The sequence below is a fragment of the Perca flavescens genome, chromosome 5 (genome assembly GCF_004354835.1).
Source record: "Perca flavescens isolate YP-PL-M2 chromosome 5, PFLA_1.0, whole genome shotgun sequence".
Classification (NCBI taxonomy): domain Eukaryota; kingdom Metazoa; phylum Chordata; class Actinopteri; order Perciformes; family Percidae; genus Perca; species Perca flavescens.
This window is the reverse complement of record NC_041335.1, coordinates 28,633,065-28,650,831: the sequence shown is the minus strand read 5'-3', so window position 1 is coordinate 28,650,831 and position 17,767 is coordinate 28,633,065. Positions and strand designations below refer to the sequence as shown.

The window sequence follows — 17,767 nt, the reverse complement described above, 5'->3', positions numbered from 1 at the left end:
CGGCCCACAGTTCCATTTCAAAGTATTAGGAGTTTGATGCATATGCTCACACATAAACATCTCAATTCCCCTCTACTCCCTTCTTCCTGCCATTCATTTGCAACATAAAAGTAACATAATACTCATGAATAACTACATAAAAGATAGCCAGACATTACTCAATTATTACACATTTTACTCTCAGCCAAGAAGATGCAAAAGATGAGAGATTTGACAGTGTGTGTTTGGGTGCACGCTTACTATATGAATATCACAGAATATAGGTTATTTAAAAAAAAATATAAAACCAGTTTATTCTTTAAATATGAGACAACTTACCTTACAGGGAAATAAAAGCCGGTTTTGGGGAGTACTAACGCACATGAGAAAATGTGTATACATTAATTTGTGGCTCAGAAAGGATTTGTTGTTATAACAATTGTAATTGATACATTGTTGGGACTGAAGACTACACATTGAAAAATGTATAAAATCTGGTGATATGGAGTTGGGGCTACATTATCCACTACTTGCATTTCACACACATTGTGAGTAATGTAGACGCAGATTTTGACAAGAAAGAAGAAAGCATGCATCAATTTTGATCCTTTTTTTAACTGCATTGTGAGGGCAACAATGGTTTTTGGAATGCAATGCCAAATCAATGGAGTACTTTTTAAACATTTCAAAGGGTGTTGGTTGTTGTGGTGAAAATGTGCGGAATGTAATTTAGATACCTCATCCTGTTCCATGTTTTTTTTTTTTTTTTTTAAGTTGACTGTTTTTATTCACTTCTAAATTGTCAAAAGTGTAACAGAATATAACCTAAATAGGCCTGTAATATGTGGGGTTTATGTAGAAGTTGAAATAAACCACTAAGAACAAAAATGATCATGATTATCTCAATGCATATCCACCACATCCAGCCGACTTCAGAGCCAATGCTGCGTAGGCTGCCAATCTCACCTGGTATTAAGAGGTGGAGCATAAATGTATCGGGCTGCCCAGTCATTGCCAGCACTAATGGACCAAGCGAAAGGTTTTTGTTGTAGAAACCTTTTGAAGCGGGAGTTCCTCACAATGGAATTCAAACTCTTTATAATTCACTTTCATTCCTTTAATGATCCATCAATCTATCTATCTATCTATCTATCTATCTATCTATCTATCTATCTATCTATCTATCTATCTATCTATCTATCCATCCATCTATCTATATAGACAATTAGGACTAGACATCATTTACAGTGATGTCTGACTGTGTGCATGATATCCAAACAGCTTATTAAGTCTGACACCAAAATGTCAGTTTGTTGCTACTGAACAGTCCTTTCCCTGAAATGCCATGTGTGCTATATGGATGTGTAATTCAAGACATTTAGTCAATTCTTAAAGACATTCTGTCAGTATTACCATAAGACCAAAAAAAGAGAGAAAACACATAACACCCTTCCATCTCTCCTGTCTCTTCCTCTCCAGACACTCTCTCAGTGCCTCGCTGGTCCCCACAGATTCCCAGAAGAGATTTGGGAAACTCAATAAAACACAGGTAGGCCTAAAGGAAAAGGAAAGTGTGTGGGTGAGTGTGTGCGAGTGTGTGCGAGTGTGCCTATATGTGCATACACTTATACATTTGTGATACAATGTCAGTCCAATTAAAAAAAAGGGCCTCTTGCATAACTCATCTCAATTCTCTTTCTCTCATTGTCTGTCCCTCTCTTTCTTTCTCATCGTGCTTGACTCCAAAGGCTAGTGATCTAAAAAGTAAAACAATACCGTATTAGTGGGATCTCAGCAACCTCCAGAACGTGGGCGTTTTGCCTGCTGAAAGTCAGCAAGGTGGAAAGCAAATCTCTAAATATCGTCATATGAAGCCATACTGAGTGCAAATGTAATTTATAGAGCCTTCATTTGAAGATTAAGGCTGATTGTAAGAGAAATGCCATGATATCATCCAACAATCTCCTTGACGTGCCAATTTGCATATTCCTAACATGAGCCCTGGATTACATTGTTGCCCTGTTACAATAAGTGCATTTGTGTCGCCGGTACATAATGCACCACTTTGGCCGTAGGGCCTCCACTGTGCTGAAAGAACATTTCTTGATACAGAATCTGCCCTTAATGTCACATCATCCTTCATATTTGACAGCAGAGTCCACAAAATAATTTGTTAGGGGTTGGATTGAGTTGTGCCTCTCAATTGAGGCGAAGGAGGGCCTAATAAAGAGATTTGGATTCTGTCAAACTACATTAGTCACCTGCCATTAGCCAGCCAGTGGCACTGCTGGCATCCAGGCGTCGCATCAGTAAATACAGCCAATAGTCACATACGTGCTCGAACTGCTTGGCCAGTCTGTGCAGCGAATTGATTGCTACTGCTTAGCACATTGTGGATTTGTTTGTTTGAGAAGTGACGGTGTTGGAACCTTTACGAGTGGTGCAGGCCTCTGAGCTGCCATCACTCAGAGTGATTGTTGTATTGATGTAAACCCCATTGCCTCTGTCCTCAACCCATTCTCTACTAAGTTCCGAGAGAAACATGTTTTCCAGGCTGTTGGGAGTTAGCATTCAGAACTTTCTGCCAGAAAGCCCTTTCTGACCGACTGACTGTTGTGAAACGGTCGTTGTTTTAAACACGTGGTTAAAGGGGAACTATGCAGTTTTTTTTTAGCTTAATTTACCTTAACTGAACAGCTTCGGAGTCATTGGAATGGTTATATGACTTTTTTCGAGTTGAATGGTGGTCGTCTCGCTCCCCCTTAGCGCTGTGAGCGGAAAAACCACTCTTGCAACTTTTGGCCGGTGAGCTGCAGGCCTCAGCGTCAGGAAGTATCACGTAATATCAGGTCTCGCGATGTAACAAATTGCTTCACAGCACTGCACACATACGCCCATTCAGGAACCAGCTAGCAAGGTAGCAATGGAGTTTTTCCACACTATCGTCATGGCTGAGTCTGCAAAAAAGAAACAGAAAGCTAGGAAAGCATTGTCGGAGGAACAGAGAAAGAGGAAAAGGCAGACTGACCGAGCGAGGAGTCAGACACAAGTAAACATTGGAGCTGCCAAATATCTATTCCGAAGCTGTAGGGGGAGCTCTATAGAGAAACCTGTAAGCAAAAAGCGAAGAAAAAAACTACATAGCACCCCTTTAACGTTGTGATTTGAAACAAAACTACTTTGTTAGGTTTAGTAAAAGAGGATGATTTGGGTTAAAAGAAGTATGTTTCTTATGTAATTTAAATTAGGTACGTTAATTTAAAATTAAGGTAATGCTAAGTTAAGTTAAAGACACACCTATAAGCGGGTAGCCCTGTTGTAATGAAGATTCAAATTCCTGCTGTGCTGGGCTGACGCGCCGATTCAAACCGAGTCAAGCCAAGCCAGCACATGGGTATGGAAAAACACAATTACATTTTATCTGAGCTCATGAAAAGTTGACTTTTTAGAGGTTGGTTAAAAATGAATGATCACTTGTGGGTTTTTTCCATTGCCACTTTTGGCTGCACCGTGTCAAACCTTTAAGCTTTAGTTACTTTTTAGATGACCAGCTTTGATTACCTTCCGGTCCAGTAAAAACCATGTACCTCCAAATTTGATGATTTTGAATGTTTGTGTTAAACTGAAGGATGAAGTGTTCCTTTATGTGTTGACAAAATGCTCCTACTTCTTAAGCTAAATAAACTATTAAAAAGCCTCGTGGATCAGCTAGAAAATGCATAGTCACAAAGCTGAAAACAGGGATGTTTTTCTGACACCATGAAAAGTTGACTTTTTAGAGATACATGGTTCTCACAGGACAGTGATGCTACAAACAAATGATTTGACATTGACATTTGACATTCAAACTTTAATTGGATCTGATTATTGATCACAAACAGCAGCCAGTCAGAAAACCACTTTGAAGATGCATCAGCTTGGATTCTGTCATTAAGGTTACCGCAAGAAATGTGGCGCCTTCTTTGACAAAAGCCCTCATGTTATGAAAGGCAAAAGGTCAGAAGCAATATTTCTCCCCACGGTAATCCACAGCTCTTATATGTCATATAGATGTGCAACAAGCTGAAAGTGATGGCATGACTTTTTAAAATGTCCTTATCTCACTCTCTTCTACTGCAGGTTTTCCACAAAGTATTGGATGTCCCAGACATGCATAGTATGTGGAAAGGGAATGTTGTTTGGACTGAAATGTAAAAACTGCAAGTAAGTATCAAGACTTTTTTTGTTGTCTTTGTGTCTGGTTACACATCATCATATCTCTGTCATTATTTTATTAAATGAGTTTGTCATTTTGCTTGTTGTTTTGTTTGTATTTCTTTTTCTGTTTTGATTGTTTTTTCTAGGTGACACATGCTCATGAACATTTTTGTTTGTATCTCACTCTGCATGTCTTGTCTGTTTTGTTAATGTTTGTTAATACTCCCACTCTGCATATGTTTTATTGCTGTGTAAATAAACTAAGACAAACACTAATCAAATGTCCTGTCCATTTGTGTGCTCTAAGGCTGAAGTGCCACAACAAATGCACCAAAGAAGCCCCACCTTGCCATTTATTGATCATACAGCGAGGCGGACGAGAATCCCTCAAAGGTATTTTTTATGTAACATTTCAGCAAGTCAGCTGAACGCATATTTTTCTCTAATTTTAAGTTTATACTGTAAACCAAGTCCTTCCTTGAGTAATCCTGAGCCATGTGTCATAGGAAACATGCATTATGTGTAAATGCAGTGATCTGCTTGTGTTGTTTTGATGAAAGATATAATGATAGAAATTCCATTTTATGGTAATTTCTATTTTGATATTTACAATTAGAAAGTCATTAATTACACTAAAGTTTAAGGTTGTGTACCGAGACCGCTATATACTGGACCGAATAGCAACGCGGATTTTGGTGCTTCATTTTGGTGCTTCATTTTGGTGCCAATTAAATGCCTTCTGCGCTGCTCTCTGATGCTCTGAAACAGACGTTAGATGCAACAGAAGCATCGCTGAACGTGACGCTAGTTAACACTTCACTTGACAGCAGGTAACGTTAGCCTACCATTAGCTAGCAGCTGGATTAAACACGGTTAAAATGCTGAAAGCTAAACGTTGTAAAGGGTGTCTGTATTTCACCATAGACAATTCCAACAGCGGGACATTAAGGAGTGTGCAGCTGCCTTTGTCGGAAAAACAACACAGATGGTGCGTTCACTTGAAACTAGTAAGCCTCGTGGTGCATTCAAAGTTATTGTAAAATACCCTATTCCCTATTACCCTATTTGTAAGTATCGGTTCAGGCACCGTTTAGGCACCGGCACCGTTTTAAAAGTATTGTTTTAGCACCGGTATTGGAAAAAACCCAAATGATATCCAACCCTATTATTTATACCACACTCATACTTCAACATTTTAGGAGTTTATAAGGAAGATTTATAAAGCCCCAAGATATGTACACATTTTTCATCCAAGTTGAAACATGTTCAGCTTTCGCGGATGCATCTTGACCTTAGTTTGGCTGCTTGTTAAACCACAATGTCATGTCTTTAAATTCTTGCATGTGTTAAATTTAGAATATGTGAATAGGCTTTTGAGCACCTTTGACATAGCTGGGTTGAGTAACGAAATTATTGTAATCTTTAATTTGTAAAGCTATCCAAAGCTGAAGGTCAGTACCCCACTAAGCCAGCCTGTACTGTACATTACCAAACACAATTACGCAATAGCTTAAAAATGTGTAGGAGCAGAACTAGAATGTAATGCTGTATTCTGCCCTCAAGATTATTCATATATTTGAATGCGTGCTTAAAGCTACTGAAGAGACTTTTTTTCAGTTAAGTCCCCATTTAAAAAAGTGAAATATATGCTGGTTTAGGCAGATAAAAGGTTAACTGCTGATTAATTAAGCCACTTGGGTTTGCAAATGTGACTGTATCATGCACTGTTTTTACTGACACAGACAGCACTGAAAAATTCCCATTATCTGCTATCATAATTGAGATTCTTTTGTCCTTTCTCTGCCTTCCCCCTCCCTTTCTCCCCCAAATAAGATCACCAAGGAACAACTCAAGGTAAAGAACAGTAATTAAACTTCTTCTACCCTGCTTTAGTAAGAGTATATGACAGTTTCTTAATGACGTAGTTTGCTTAAGGAAACTTTTTTTTCTTAACAAAGTGTGCTATAAAAATCGATGGTGTTCAAAAAAAGGCAGTTTGTTCATTTTTCCCATTAGAAGCAGGGTCTGATAAAGAGTTTTTACTAATTTTCCTGAAGCTATCAGACAAGTATTGTTTCATTTCAGTCTCCCATGGAGCTTCATTGTTCCTCTGTGCTTTTGTTCTGCAGTAGCTCGTCTGGTACGGACCGAATCGGTGCCATGTGACATCAACAACCCGCTCAGGTACACAGACCTGCACATCAGTCAGACTCTCCCTAAAACCAACAAAATCAACAAGGTAAGTGTAAAAATAAACTGTGTATTACAGTCTGTGCGTAAACTGTCCTACATATCACATTCCTTCCATTTTTGGGGGCTGGAAAATGGTTATGAGTCATCGTGTTTTTCTCAGGGGATCATGAAACCGTACGGAAATATCTTCAGCTGTATTGATGTTTACACAGATGGATTTGTTTTGTACTATGAATATTTGGCAGCCAGCATATCTAACTATTTCTCAGTTCCAGAGGAAAAAAGTTTATCACAAAATTCCCATGATGATAACACTATGATGGAAATCTTGTAAACCAAATGTGAGTGTGAAGAAGGAACATGTGAATATAAATCTGTGTGACGTTCCATTTAACATAACAGGCCCAGTTTTAAACATGTAATAAACGTTGTGAAACGGAACTAGTTCAGTTTAGGCAACACAAACACTTAGGGTTAGTAAAACATCAGGGATTGGCTTAAAATTAGTCACGTAAAACTACTAAAATGAAGACGTAATGTGACGTCCCGGACTAAGGTCTGTAAAACTATTACTAATTTCAAAATGACAGTTGACTTTTGTTTCACATGGGACACGAACCTCCATGAACCAATGAACATCCATTTGTTTCTCTAACTTTCTGCTGTAATTTCTCAAATGATTCATCACTTCTTTAGCAGTTTTAGCTCATTCATTACAAATTGCTCACATTTACATCATTTCAGACCATTTGTTCAAAGCATACCCTAAATCTTCAGATTGATTTTGAAGGCAGCAATTAATTTTCTTCCATTTCAGTGGGCTATGGAAATCAATTTGCAGAGACTTGAAACATGAGGAAGATAATCCATTACATTTTGTCTTTATTTGTTGTCAGTCATGTTGTCATCGCACCGCAGTTAAGAGCTTGGATCACTTTGAAACCTGCTTGCTTACTGTTTGTCTTTTGGATTCAATGTTCAGATTATGTAATTAATAAAGTGCTTTTTTGAGTAGTCAGGAGGGAGCTATTGAAAAAGAGGGATTTTTGAGTGATAACTTAAAAAAGTGGTACACAATCAGCCTTTGGCTAATTAGACTCCATTATGAAATTATATATGGATCCATTATTTGAATTTAAATTGGTGTCTAGACAGTTGTCATAATGAAGATCTGAAAATTGAGTTTGGGTGAAGATGGCAAAAGCAGCTGTAAGAAGAACTGTTTTACATTCTCACAACAAAGATAATTAATTAACGGATGAAGAGTAAGCATCTAAAGTAGTTTTCCTGATTCAGTTTTAGCCAACCTTATTTTTTTGTGTGGGATGTTGGATGCACCACTTAGGTAAGTTTTCAATATGCTTCCTGTTCACAATTGCAGCCCCACACAATGATAACATAACTTTGTCGAAAAAGTAAAGCCAGTATATTGTTAATTGTGATGGATTACCTCTGTTGGGCAAGTTTTACGTCTCTGCAAGTTGATTTTCATATTGTACGGAAATTAATGAAAACCAACAATTGCCTGGAAGGTAGAAAATCGATCTAGAGACAGTATGTGGTATTATTCAGAAAGAAGCCACCAATAAAGTAGGGCAAGCACTTTGTGATTAACAGACTAAAACTTGCAGAGTCACCAGTATTGAAATCTAACTAAAGCACCTCTTTTCTGTCTCTTCTCAGGATCACATCCCAGTCCCATACCAACCAGACTCCAGCAGTAATCCCTCATCCACCACCTCTTCCACCCCATCCTCCCCTGCTCCTCCTCTGCCCAGCAGTGCCACTCCCCCATCGCCCCTACATCCCTCCCCACAGTCGGCGCGGCAACAGAAACAGTTCAACTTGACAGGTATTGAAATGTGCAATACACTCAAATTTAAATATTTGACCTTGTCTCTGCTCTAGCCTTGCTCTGCTAACATATTGATTTTAAGCATGTATGTTTACCATGTTTACTCTCTTAGTTACACGTTTTAGCTTGTTAGTATTTACTATTAAGTACCAAACAGAAATTTCAGTTGATCTTATCACTTATCTTATCACTTATTTTGTTTTAATTTTTAATGTGATTAGGTTTGCAGGTTTTTGGTCATAAACTAAAGTATTGGAAAATTAAAAATTTTGACCTAATGATGGCGAGATGAAAAGTCAAGAGGATCACCAAATGTCACTTTGGTGACATTCAAGTTATCCTGAGGGGAACGGGAATGTGTGTAACAATAGTTTGGGCGTTTCACTCAAAACCAAAAATGTCAATCACATGGTGGTGCTAAAGGAAAGGTCAGGGGGTCACCTACGTCAGTAAGATTAACATTTTCTGGGGACCATGAATGTGTGTTCAAAATGTAATGATATCCATCCAACAGTTGTTGAAATATTTCAGTCTGACTGTGCGACATACTGACATTGCCATCACTAGAGCCGTGCGGCTAGCCTGTCTAAAAAGTTTAACAGTTTAATATTTCATAAAACCATGTTTTTCATAAACACTGTTCAAGAACATGTACAACTCACATACAGCTCTAATGCAAATTAATGATATTTCTAAGTAGCTCAATTTATTCTTAAAATAAAACAGTACTTGCATGGGGCATGACAGGCTAATTCATGTTGCGACTATGATGAAAGCCTGTAAATAAAGCTAGAGAAATACCTTTGTGTAAACTTAAATTTGTGCTGTGAAGCAAAACTGTGTCTCAAAATCCGTATATGAACCAATTTGAGTGTAAATACTGAATTAACAACAACCACGTAAGATGGGCAAATCACGAATTGAGATCAAACTCCAGCTCTCTTTTTCTTTCTTTCCACAGCATCCAGCTATTTCAAATACAAACAACAGTTCATCTTTCCTGGTAAGTACCTCATAATTGATCATTAATCATACCCATAATGCACTACAAGCAGCGCAGGAAGAGTATGGAGGAGTAGGGCTCTTTTGATGTTGGTGGTGATTTTCATCTCCTCACCTTGGTCTGCTTTAAGGCTCTGAGCCCCTACACCCACTCGTTGCTTGTCTCATGTGGGCCTTCTAATGATTTGTCAATGCCCAGACTCTTTGCTTTTGCCCACACTGGTACCACAGAGTCTTTGCTCATTTGGCAGCTTATTATAGCCGAGACAACCTGGAGTGGTGTGAGGAAAAGAATGAGGTGTAATTGAGATCTGGAGAGACAGGTTTTTGGAAATGCATAAATATACAGTGCACAGCGGCATCCAGGTTTTGATTATTGTAGCCACACATACTGTTAAGCTAAATTATATCAGCTACCCTTATGAGCCGCTTAAAAAATATGGCCAAACACTACCACTTAATGTAAGTCCCATCAATCTAAAACCATTATGCTGTAAGTGGAGCTAATGTCACATTCACATCATAATACATTTACTGTAAATGCTGGCTTTTGTTTAGAAAAGAAAAGAAAAACACATTCATGTAAGCATGATATAAATATCAAATATAATCAAATAACAGTATGATTTAAAATGTATTCATCTATATCTATTGTGTTTACACAAGTGCTCATTTTCGGTGTCACAAGGGGCTCAAGCTTATCCCAGTGTAAATTTTTTTGGTAGAAACTAGGAATACCCTGCAAAAGTTAGCGAGTCTGTCACAGCGATCACAGACAGAGCGACTGGCACAGATTCACACCACTGGCCAATTTAGAGCCTCCAATCCTCCTGGCGTGCCGGTCTTTGGAGTAAATCCATGCAAAGATCCATGTAGGCACCACACAGAAAACAAAACCACGTCCTTCTAGCTGTGAGGTGACACTGCCAGCTACTAATGCACCGTGCCACAAAGGGAATGTCTTTTTGTATCTCCTACTTTGTGTCATAAATTGTCACAGTGTGCCAACACGGGCAGCAAGCGTGACAGGGAATCCTCTGATGTCTTTCAGAGGTAGATACCACACAACGGCTTACCTTACTCATCTTACAGTACATCTTGAACAGGAGTGCTTCCAAAAAATAGAAAAAAAGAATTCAACCTGCTCTTTCTTTCATTATATGCTATACGTCCTTTTAGGGTGATCAAATTAAATATGCTCTTTCTACATGCTTTTAAGACGCATACCGTGACGCATACCGTGAAGGTGCAGCAAAGTGAAATCACATTGCTGTATATCAACACTTGTATTGTATCTTCTTATACCACAGAGCGGGCCACTGTTCCCACTATAAGGACATTTTCTAAATTGTTATATTTCCATACAAATCATGTCAAGAAAGAAATACAGGAATTCAATACGGATAGGAGAATGTAAGGGGCTACCATTGGGCAGGTAACATTTTCGTTGCTGCATTTAAAACAATGTGCACACCGAAAAAAAAAAACATGAATTCCTGCACACTGTCAGCACTAAGTGTTTTGAAAATCTAACATTTTAGTCATGAACATTAAGTGCACATTATATTAACAATATGTCATTATATGGCAAATGTGATGCTGAAATGTTGCAGAAATTTTGCATTTTGAAAACACTCAGTATGAAAATGCAATACTTCAATACATAGTATTGATATGATCATCAACAAGGTATTTTGATATCAAGTAAGTCAGAAGGATTTACACTAGCATCCAAAACATTGCAACACATGGACACTCCCAGTACATATGTAAAAAAAGAATACCAATGTGTTCATTTGAAGAAAAATCTGAAAGTGGGAAGAAAGTGAGTTGCCCTAAAAGATGTTTTCTGGGAGTGAAATATAATCTGTGTAAAATTTTGAAATGTATCAATTTATAATCAGACCAGCCTTAACCCCTTGATGCACAACTTTAAATCCAGTTTAAGATGGAGATACATCTATCCTATCTATAGCTGAAATCATTCACTTCCTTATTAAAAAAACAATATTAACACAACTTTCTAATAAATTGGGTTTGATATTTTGTGACTAATATCTTCAGATGTTGCTCCAGAGGCTCCTCCAAGCAGAGCACCGCAGGTCATCCTGCACCCTGTCCTGTCTGAACCAGGGTAAGTAGATCATATTACAGAAGTAATTCAATAAAACCATATGTCTACCTTTAAAGAAATTAAGAAAGTACTTCTGATCTTCATCAGGCACTCTCAGTTATCTTCCTCTCATCTACATGCTCCCTCATCTCCTCCTCCCTCTTCTCCTTCTCTCTGTGGCTGCTGGTCAGAGGCCAAATCAAACTTATTGGAGCACAGATATTTGGGTGACAATTTCAATGCGAGAGCTGACATGACGAATACACAGAGACTAACGTCAGCATGGCCTTTAGTTCACGCTACACTTGGGATGCCAACTGGATTTTCACTGGCTCTTTGAGGAAGCCAGTGGTCACGGGAAAACAACCGGAAGAGGAGGAGTGATGAGATGTTTTTCGACCCAGATGTAAATTAGATCAGAATCTCAATCTATCACAAGAAACAGGACAAGAGAAACTCCATCTATGCAAGGATGGTCAATTGGGATGAAATATGGACCGTACCTATGGATTGTAATGGATTAATCAATAGCAAATAATGTCATTAACTTTGTTTTCTATACATCAACATGGTCTTAAAAGATCCTAGAGAGATGAAGGTTGATGATATAAGTTTTTAAATGGGCTATACATGTAATTGGTGAATTTGGATAATAATAATAAAAAAGCTGTATTTGTTGTCTTCATGCAACATTCCTGAAGCAGCTGCCAGCTTTGAGGGAAAAAAAAGGAAAACAATGTCTGGAAATAATGACATTAAGAAGAAAATATAGGACACTTATACACAATAATGTTATGCATACATCACAGTAGGCTCAATACGTGTTCAAATAGATGGGGATTATGATGTGACAAAGATTATTTTCTGTATGTTCTGATTATATTCGAATGCACAAGGTGTGACAAATGCATGTAGGAATTCTTCTTCTTTAAATAGATGATCAAGCCAAGACAGGCATGCCTCTATACACACACACACACACACTGGGGCTGATTGTGAATGAATTGCAGCTGAGTAGGCAGTTGCCAACCCCTCTAAGCCAAATGGGAATACACGCAAGTCAACTCTATGTAGCTCATCATGAAACAACTATTTATTGTCAAGCCTTTAACTATTACAACGCCTGTGTGGCTTTGACAGCTAAAACCTTAGATATCGTTTTGTTGTTTGCTAAAATAATAATTATGGTTTAACCTTTATCAAATTATTTTCACAGGTCACATGTTACAGTCAGTACAACAGACAGTAGACAGTAGACTACATACCTATTTAGTTAGATACTGTTTAAGCACAAAAATGTCAAAAAGGCTAGTTAAACAGGTCAATGGTAAGGGTTAAATCAAGTATCTATTACAGTTAGTGATAATTTGTCAATATGTAATGCATTTTTTGAAGAGCTGCATCAGAACAGAACAAAATGTCCCAAGAAGTTTGAATGAATTCTCTCACAAATATTGAATGAATTAGGTAACTGTGCAAGATTAGTGAATCCAAATTGATCAATGGACACTCATTCCCTGATGATGAATGGAAAAAGATAAAGAGTGCATGGACAAGGAAATCTATTCCAATGTAATCTACACTAAAGGGATGGCTCGCATTATTTTGAAGTTGGGTTGTATGAGGTACTTATCGGCAGTCAGTGTATTACCGACTGTAGATGGTGGTCGTCACGCCACCAGTTTGGAGAAGCAGGCAGCAGTACCGGGACGGAAGCTAAGCAATGTGCTGATGTGGACGGGGGACATTGCAAATGTGTTTTAGCCACCTAAAAAAAGGCCCACGTAAAAAACATTTATATCAGTTTAAGTGTATGATATATTTAGAATAACTTCACCGCTTTGCCTTGCCTTCAGACAGCCCTATCTGACTGTGAACTGAAGCCATTATATACATCTATGTTCTCTTCAAAGCGACCCGACTCTTTCAACAAAAACTGTAATTTTACAGCAGAACACAGGAGTAGCTGGTCCACTGCTGCCTCGATCGGTTAGTTAGTTTGTGTTATTATGTGACTTTGATATGTTTTGCTGCAGCCCCCATCAACAGCAGTGCATTGCTTAGTGCCGGCACTCCTGCCTGCTTCTCCACACTGAGGGCATGCTTAACGCCATCTACTATAGGTAATGCACTGACAATGGCATCCCTTAATAGCAGCTACGTGCAGTTAAACTTTTAGAAATTAGATAATGAAGAAATCTCTTACAAAAAGGGGGGCAACATGCATGAAAAACAAACAAGTTCCTCGTGTCTTTAAGACTCTGCTCATTACTTCATCTCTAGATGGACAATTTCACCATTTCTTACTCTCACAGTCTCTCGCTTTTTGACAAATATGAATACATTAGCGCGGTTATGAAACCCATAATCCTCAAAGTTAAAGCAATTGTCCCTCCTTTTCCACATCTTTCTATGCTCTTGCAGTGGCTGCTGGCAGGTTTCGTTTGGCCTTAATGGCCTCTTCCCAGGGTTAATGAGGGCCTGTCTAAGACCCCAACACCCGGCAGGTACCCCTCATTAGAGCAGAGATCGAACCGCTGATAGAGCCCTTGGCGCCAAAGGAATCACATTATTTTATACACTGCCTCACTTGTGGTCTTTGCCCAGAGTCCAGTATTGCTTTGCAAGCCGTGTTAATATACCACAGAAAGGTTGTGAGAGGTTACAAGCTTGTTATGTGGACGGGGGAGGATGGGTTGAGGAGGGTAAAATGGGTCATTTGTTTTTTGTCATTGACACCGGTGGTGTAGGTAACAGTGTACATGCCGGGGTCAGAAATTAATAGGGGTTCGGGGCACAAATGCACTTAAAAGTTCATACCGTAAAACGACCGTGAAATTAAAAGTTTGTGTCAGAAAATGCAACCAGTCATTAGGAGTGGCCTTTCTTCCAATTAATCCCGGCCACATTTTATTCACTTATCTGTCCAATAGTCTTGATGTAAATGTGCTCCTGCCCCCTCGGGACCACTGCAGGTGATCTACAGTATAAAAGCTTGCAGTCCAGTAACTCTTTCCAGGTTAATCTGGGCATAAAAATATTGAGTAATTATTAGGAACAAAATACCCAGCCTGAATGATCAAAGACATGTTGGGATTGATCACTCTGTGTAAGCGGTACGAGTTCACTGCGTTCCACAAGCTCTCCCAGCTATATGTCTTTAAAGTGCAGTAGTGAAGTAAAGTAAAATAATCTGCAGTGGCCCATGGCCGCGGCTCGTTCCTTGGCTCAGTGCCTTCAGCGATCATGCGCCCAGTGTCTCAGAGCAGAGAATTCTGCTTATTTTTTTTCACAATAAACCTAACTTTATAAACTTGCCGTCTTTTTTAATCCTTCAGATTTGGCTGGCAGGTCAAAAACAAATTGTCCTGTGGTGTCACAAACTCAGAACACATTTATTTTATAAATTTTCCTCCTTTCCACCTCACATGACACACCCATCCACACACCTTCACTAATCAGCTCTGCCTGGCCTTCAACGCCAACCTCCTCATCTGCATCTCGTTCCCTCATCAGCCACTGTTCACATAAAGACCAAATCACAACATCCGGGTAGAAAACCTTTGTGTCCTGTACATACAATTTAATGGAGCTAATCAAACGGGGACAAGGAACAACTTTAATACACTTTAATCTCATGCATCTGAAATGCATCTTTTATGCTTTCATAATTCAACACTTTTACTAACATTCGGTTGGAGACCTAATTTACCTGCTGGGCCAAAGACTAAAGACAATGACTGCGGTTGGTTGAGTTGCATAGTGGCTAGTCTCGCATTGCCAGACTTTCCTCCACAGCGCTGCGGAGGTCTGGCTAGTCCACACAGTATTCCCGGGATAGGAGAAAAGCGTGCTATGCTTTATTGGCATTTCTTTAAACCAATCACAATCGTCTTGGGCAGCACTAAGCGCCGGACGGAGCAACGGTGCCTCTGCAAAGTAGCCTCGGGAAGGAACTTGTTTTGGTGGAACGTATACAAAGGTTGTTTTAGTTAGGTTGTAACAGATAGTCTAGCTAACTGTCTTGATTTACCCTGCAAAGATCTAAGGAGCAGTTAACCACAGTCCTCATAAATCTACCGGAGTTTAAAATGCTAACACAAAGAAAGCGGAAGGTGATGGGCATCCGGCCAAAATGAGGGACATCCTGCGGAATTTCAGGCGTCTACGGAACAATCCTTGAAATGAAACGTTGTCAATATACTGTAGACTACATAGTGGCTTATGTAGGTGGTAGGTTTTAAAAAGCAAGAAACATGCCAATCGCTGTCTCCTCCATTGGGGCTTAGCTCTACCAGGACGGTTGGGATTGGTTTGAAGAAATACAAACAAGCCCAGGCGTTTTTCCCCTATTCCAGAATAGATAGGCGGAGTAGCCAGACCATACATCAGCGTTGACACAGCTCTGTAAGGATTGGTCTGGCAATGCGAGACTGTGTATCCTAATACTACATACTATAAGTGTGGTAAACATGCCTACACAAAGGAAATGTATTACAATCACAACACCACTTTACAGCCACTTAACAGCTAATAGAACAATAATAAATTCACAAATAACCATTGCACTTAATGACAATGTCATTTATAAAAATAGTTACACCAAACAAACAAGATTTACACTCTACACAGAAGGTCTAATGTAAACTTTAGTTAGTCATGCAGGGGGAGAGTGTCATGTCATGTTTGGTTTGTCTCGCATTAAATTACTCTCTTTTCTCTCAATCTCCACTCCGAGAAGGAGTAACTGTCTAAATATGTAATGTTGTAGATACATAAATAAATATTGGGGGCAACAATCAAGACTGCAACATTGTCAGGATACCAGATATCAAGAATGGATCATTCTTACTTTATTAGGGCAAAAAATATAATTTATATAAATGTTTCTATAATAACAACAAAATGTCGGCTCATTAGTGAAAAGTGACCTACTTTATTCATGGATTCATTTCTACATTTATTCCTCTTGCTTTTAGGAATGAGAGCAACCCTTTACTTCAAATCGAAGTTGAACCTACATCGGATGTGAGTCCTCTTTTGATCTCTTAAGTGTGATCTTTGTGATGCTTGAGTGAATGAATTGAATGTATGTGAATGCAAGTTTTCTCATTCATTACGTTGTTTGACTTACGTTTTTTAGTAATATTGGTGTTAAATTACTTGTGAATCCAAACAAAGAAAAAATACAGCCCTCACCGTCACTTGTCGTAGTCATTTCCAGTGTGCTCTCATTTATTTTGGCTCAGCTCTCTGAGAAGCCTCCAGGTACATTTTGTGTCAAAAACAGCAAGAAGGAAAAGATGCTGCTTCACTTATCGTCATCGCTGTTCTGTAACAATGATATATCTTGAGAAAATATGATGCAGATTGCCGTGAATAATATTGCAGCAGGCAACTTTGAATAGGTTATTTTCACTCCTGCAGTACATTATATTTAAAATCAAATTAGAATAAATCAGCCAGTTCTTCCCTCCGGCTGTTTTCTCCTTTCATAACTCTTTTTTATATTGGTAATGGCCTAATTTAGTTTATCACTTTATAACAGTATAAATTATATATTTATAATGCACACAACTTGACAAAAATGATATGCAATTTTATATAGAGGCAACACATGTTCTGTATTTTTATTTTATTTATTTATTTTGTATATGTTAGAACATATTTAGGAGTTAAACAGTGCTGAGAAAATTTTTATTGATGACCTCAAATATATAATGTATGGACAATATACCTTGGGAAGAGTATAAAGAGAATTTGTGGCTTCACTGCCATGTAATGTCAGGGTCAGAAATTAACTAAACTTTAGAAATAAAGATAGAATCATTACATATGTAGCAATGCAGAAAAACATTATGCCACCACAAGACATTTCATTCCGCAGATGAACAACTATGTTTGTTTCTTATCTCTGAAACGTCTACTTAGTTTGGAGAAGGTTTCAGAAGAATGTAATTATCCAGCTGCTGAATTGCACCAGTCCATATAAAAGCATTTGACATCTAAGTAGAATATTTTAACACCACCTCTCTGTGTTGGATAAGGGCATTTTAATCACCATACTTGTAAATCTGTGAAATGCAGGCCTACAGCCAGTGTTGTAGTACTTGAGACCAGTGTTGGTCTCAGTCTCGTCTTGGAATCAACTGCATTTTTACTCGGTCTTGTCTCAGTCTCAGATATAGAGGACTCAGGATTTTATTTCAAGACCGGTCAAGACCAAAACTGCAGGGATATAACTAAATTGCCTGTGCATTGTCTGATTTATGTGTTAACACCATTACTGTGATTGGATGTAAAACTTCCTGCTTCAAATGTAACTTTACTCATTTCTAATTTGAAATTTGTTACTGTTAACCTGTTAGCCTGGTCTGGTCTTGGTCTTGACTCTGTCTCACACTGCCATGGTCTTGGTCTTGACTCGG

At 38.5% G+C, this 17,767-nt stretch overlaps 1 protein-coding gene across 1 annotated transcript in view; it reads left to right on the top strand.

The window, feature by feature from the left end:
- Nucleotides 1-17,767, top strand: part of ksr2 (kinase suppressor of ras 2) — a 97,441-nt gene that overhangs the window by 69,419 nt on the left and 10,255 nt on the right. Inside the window, exons 6-14 of the mRNA XM_028578477.1 lie at nucleotides 1,459-1,528; nucleotides 4,099-4,182; nucleotides 4,484-4,569; nucleotides 6,010-6,030; nucleotides 6,306-6,415; nucleotides 8,053-8,221; nucleotides 9,186-9,227; nucleotides 11,291-11,360; nucleotides 16,319-16,367. Coding sequence (XP_028434278.1) covers nucleotides 1,459-1,528; nucleotides 4,099-4,182; nucleotides 4,484-4,569; nucleotides 6,010-6,030; nucleotides 6,306-6,415; nucleotides 8,053-8,221; nucleotides 9,186-9,227; nucleotides 11,291-11,360; nucleotides 16,319-16,367 — 701 coding nt within the window. The remainder of the gene's footprint in view (nucleotides 1-1,458; nucleotides 1,529-4,098; nucleotides 4,183-4,483; nucleotides 4,570-6,009; nucleotides 6,031-6,305; nucleotides 6,416-8,052; nucleotides 8,222-9,185; nucleotides 9,228-11,290; nucleotides 11,361-16,318; nucleotides 16,368-17,767) is intronic.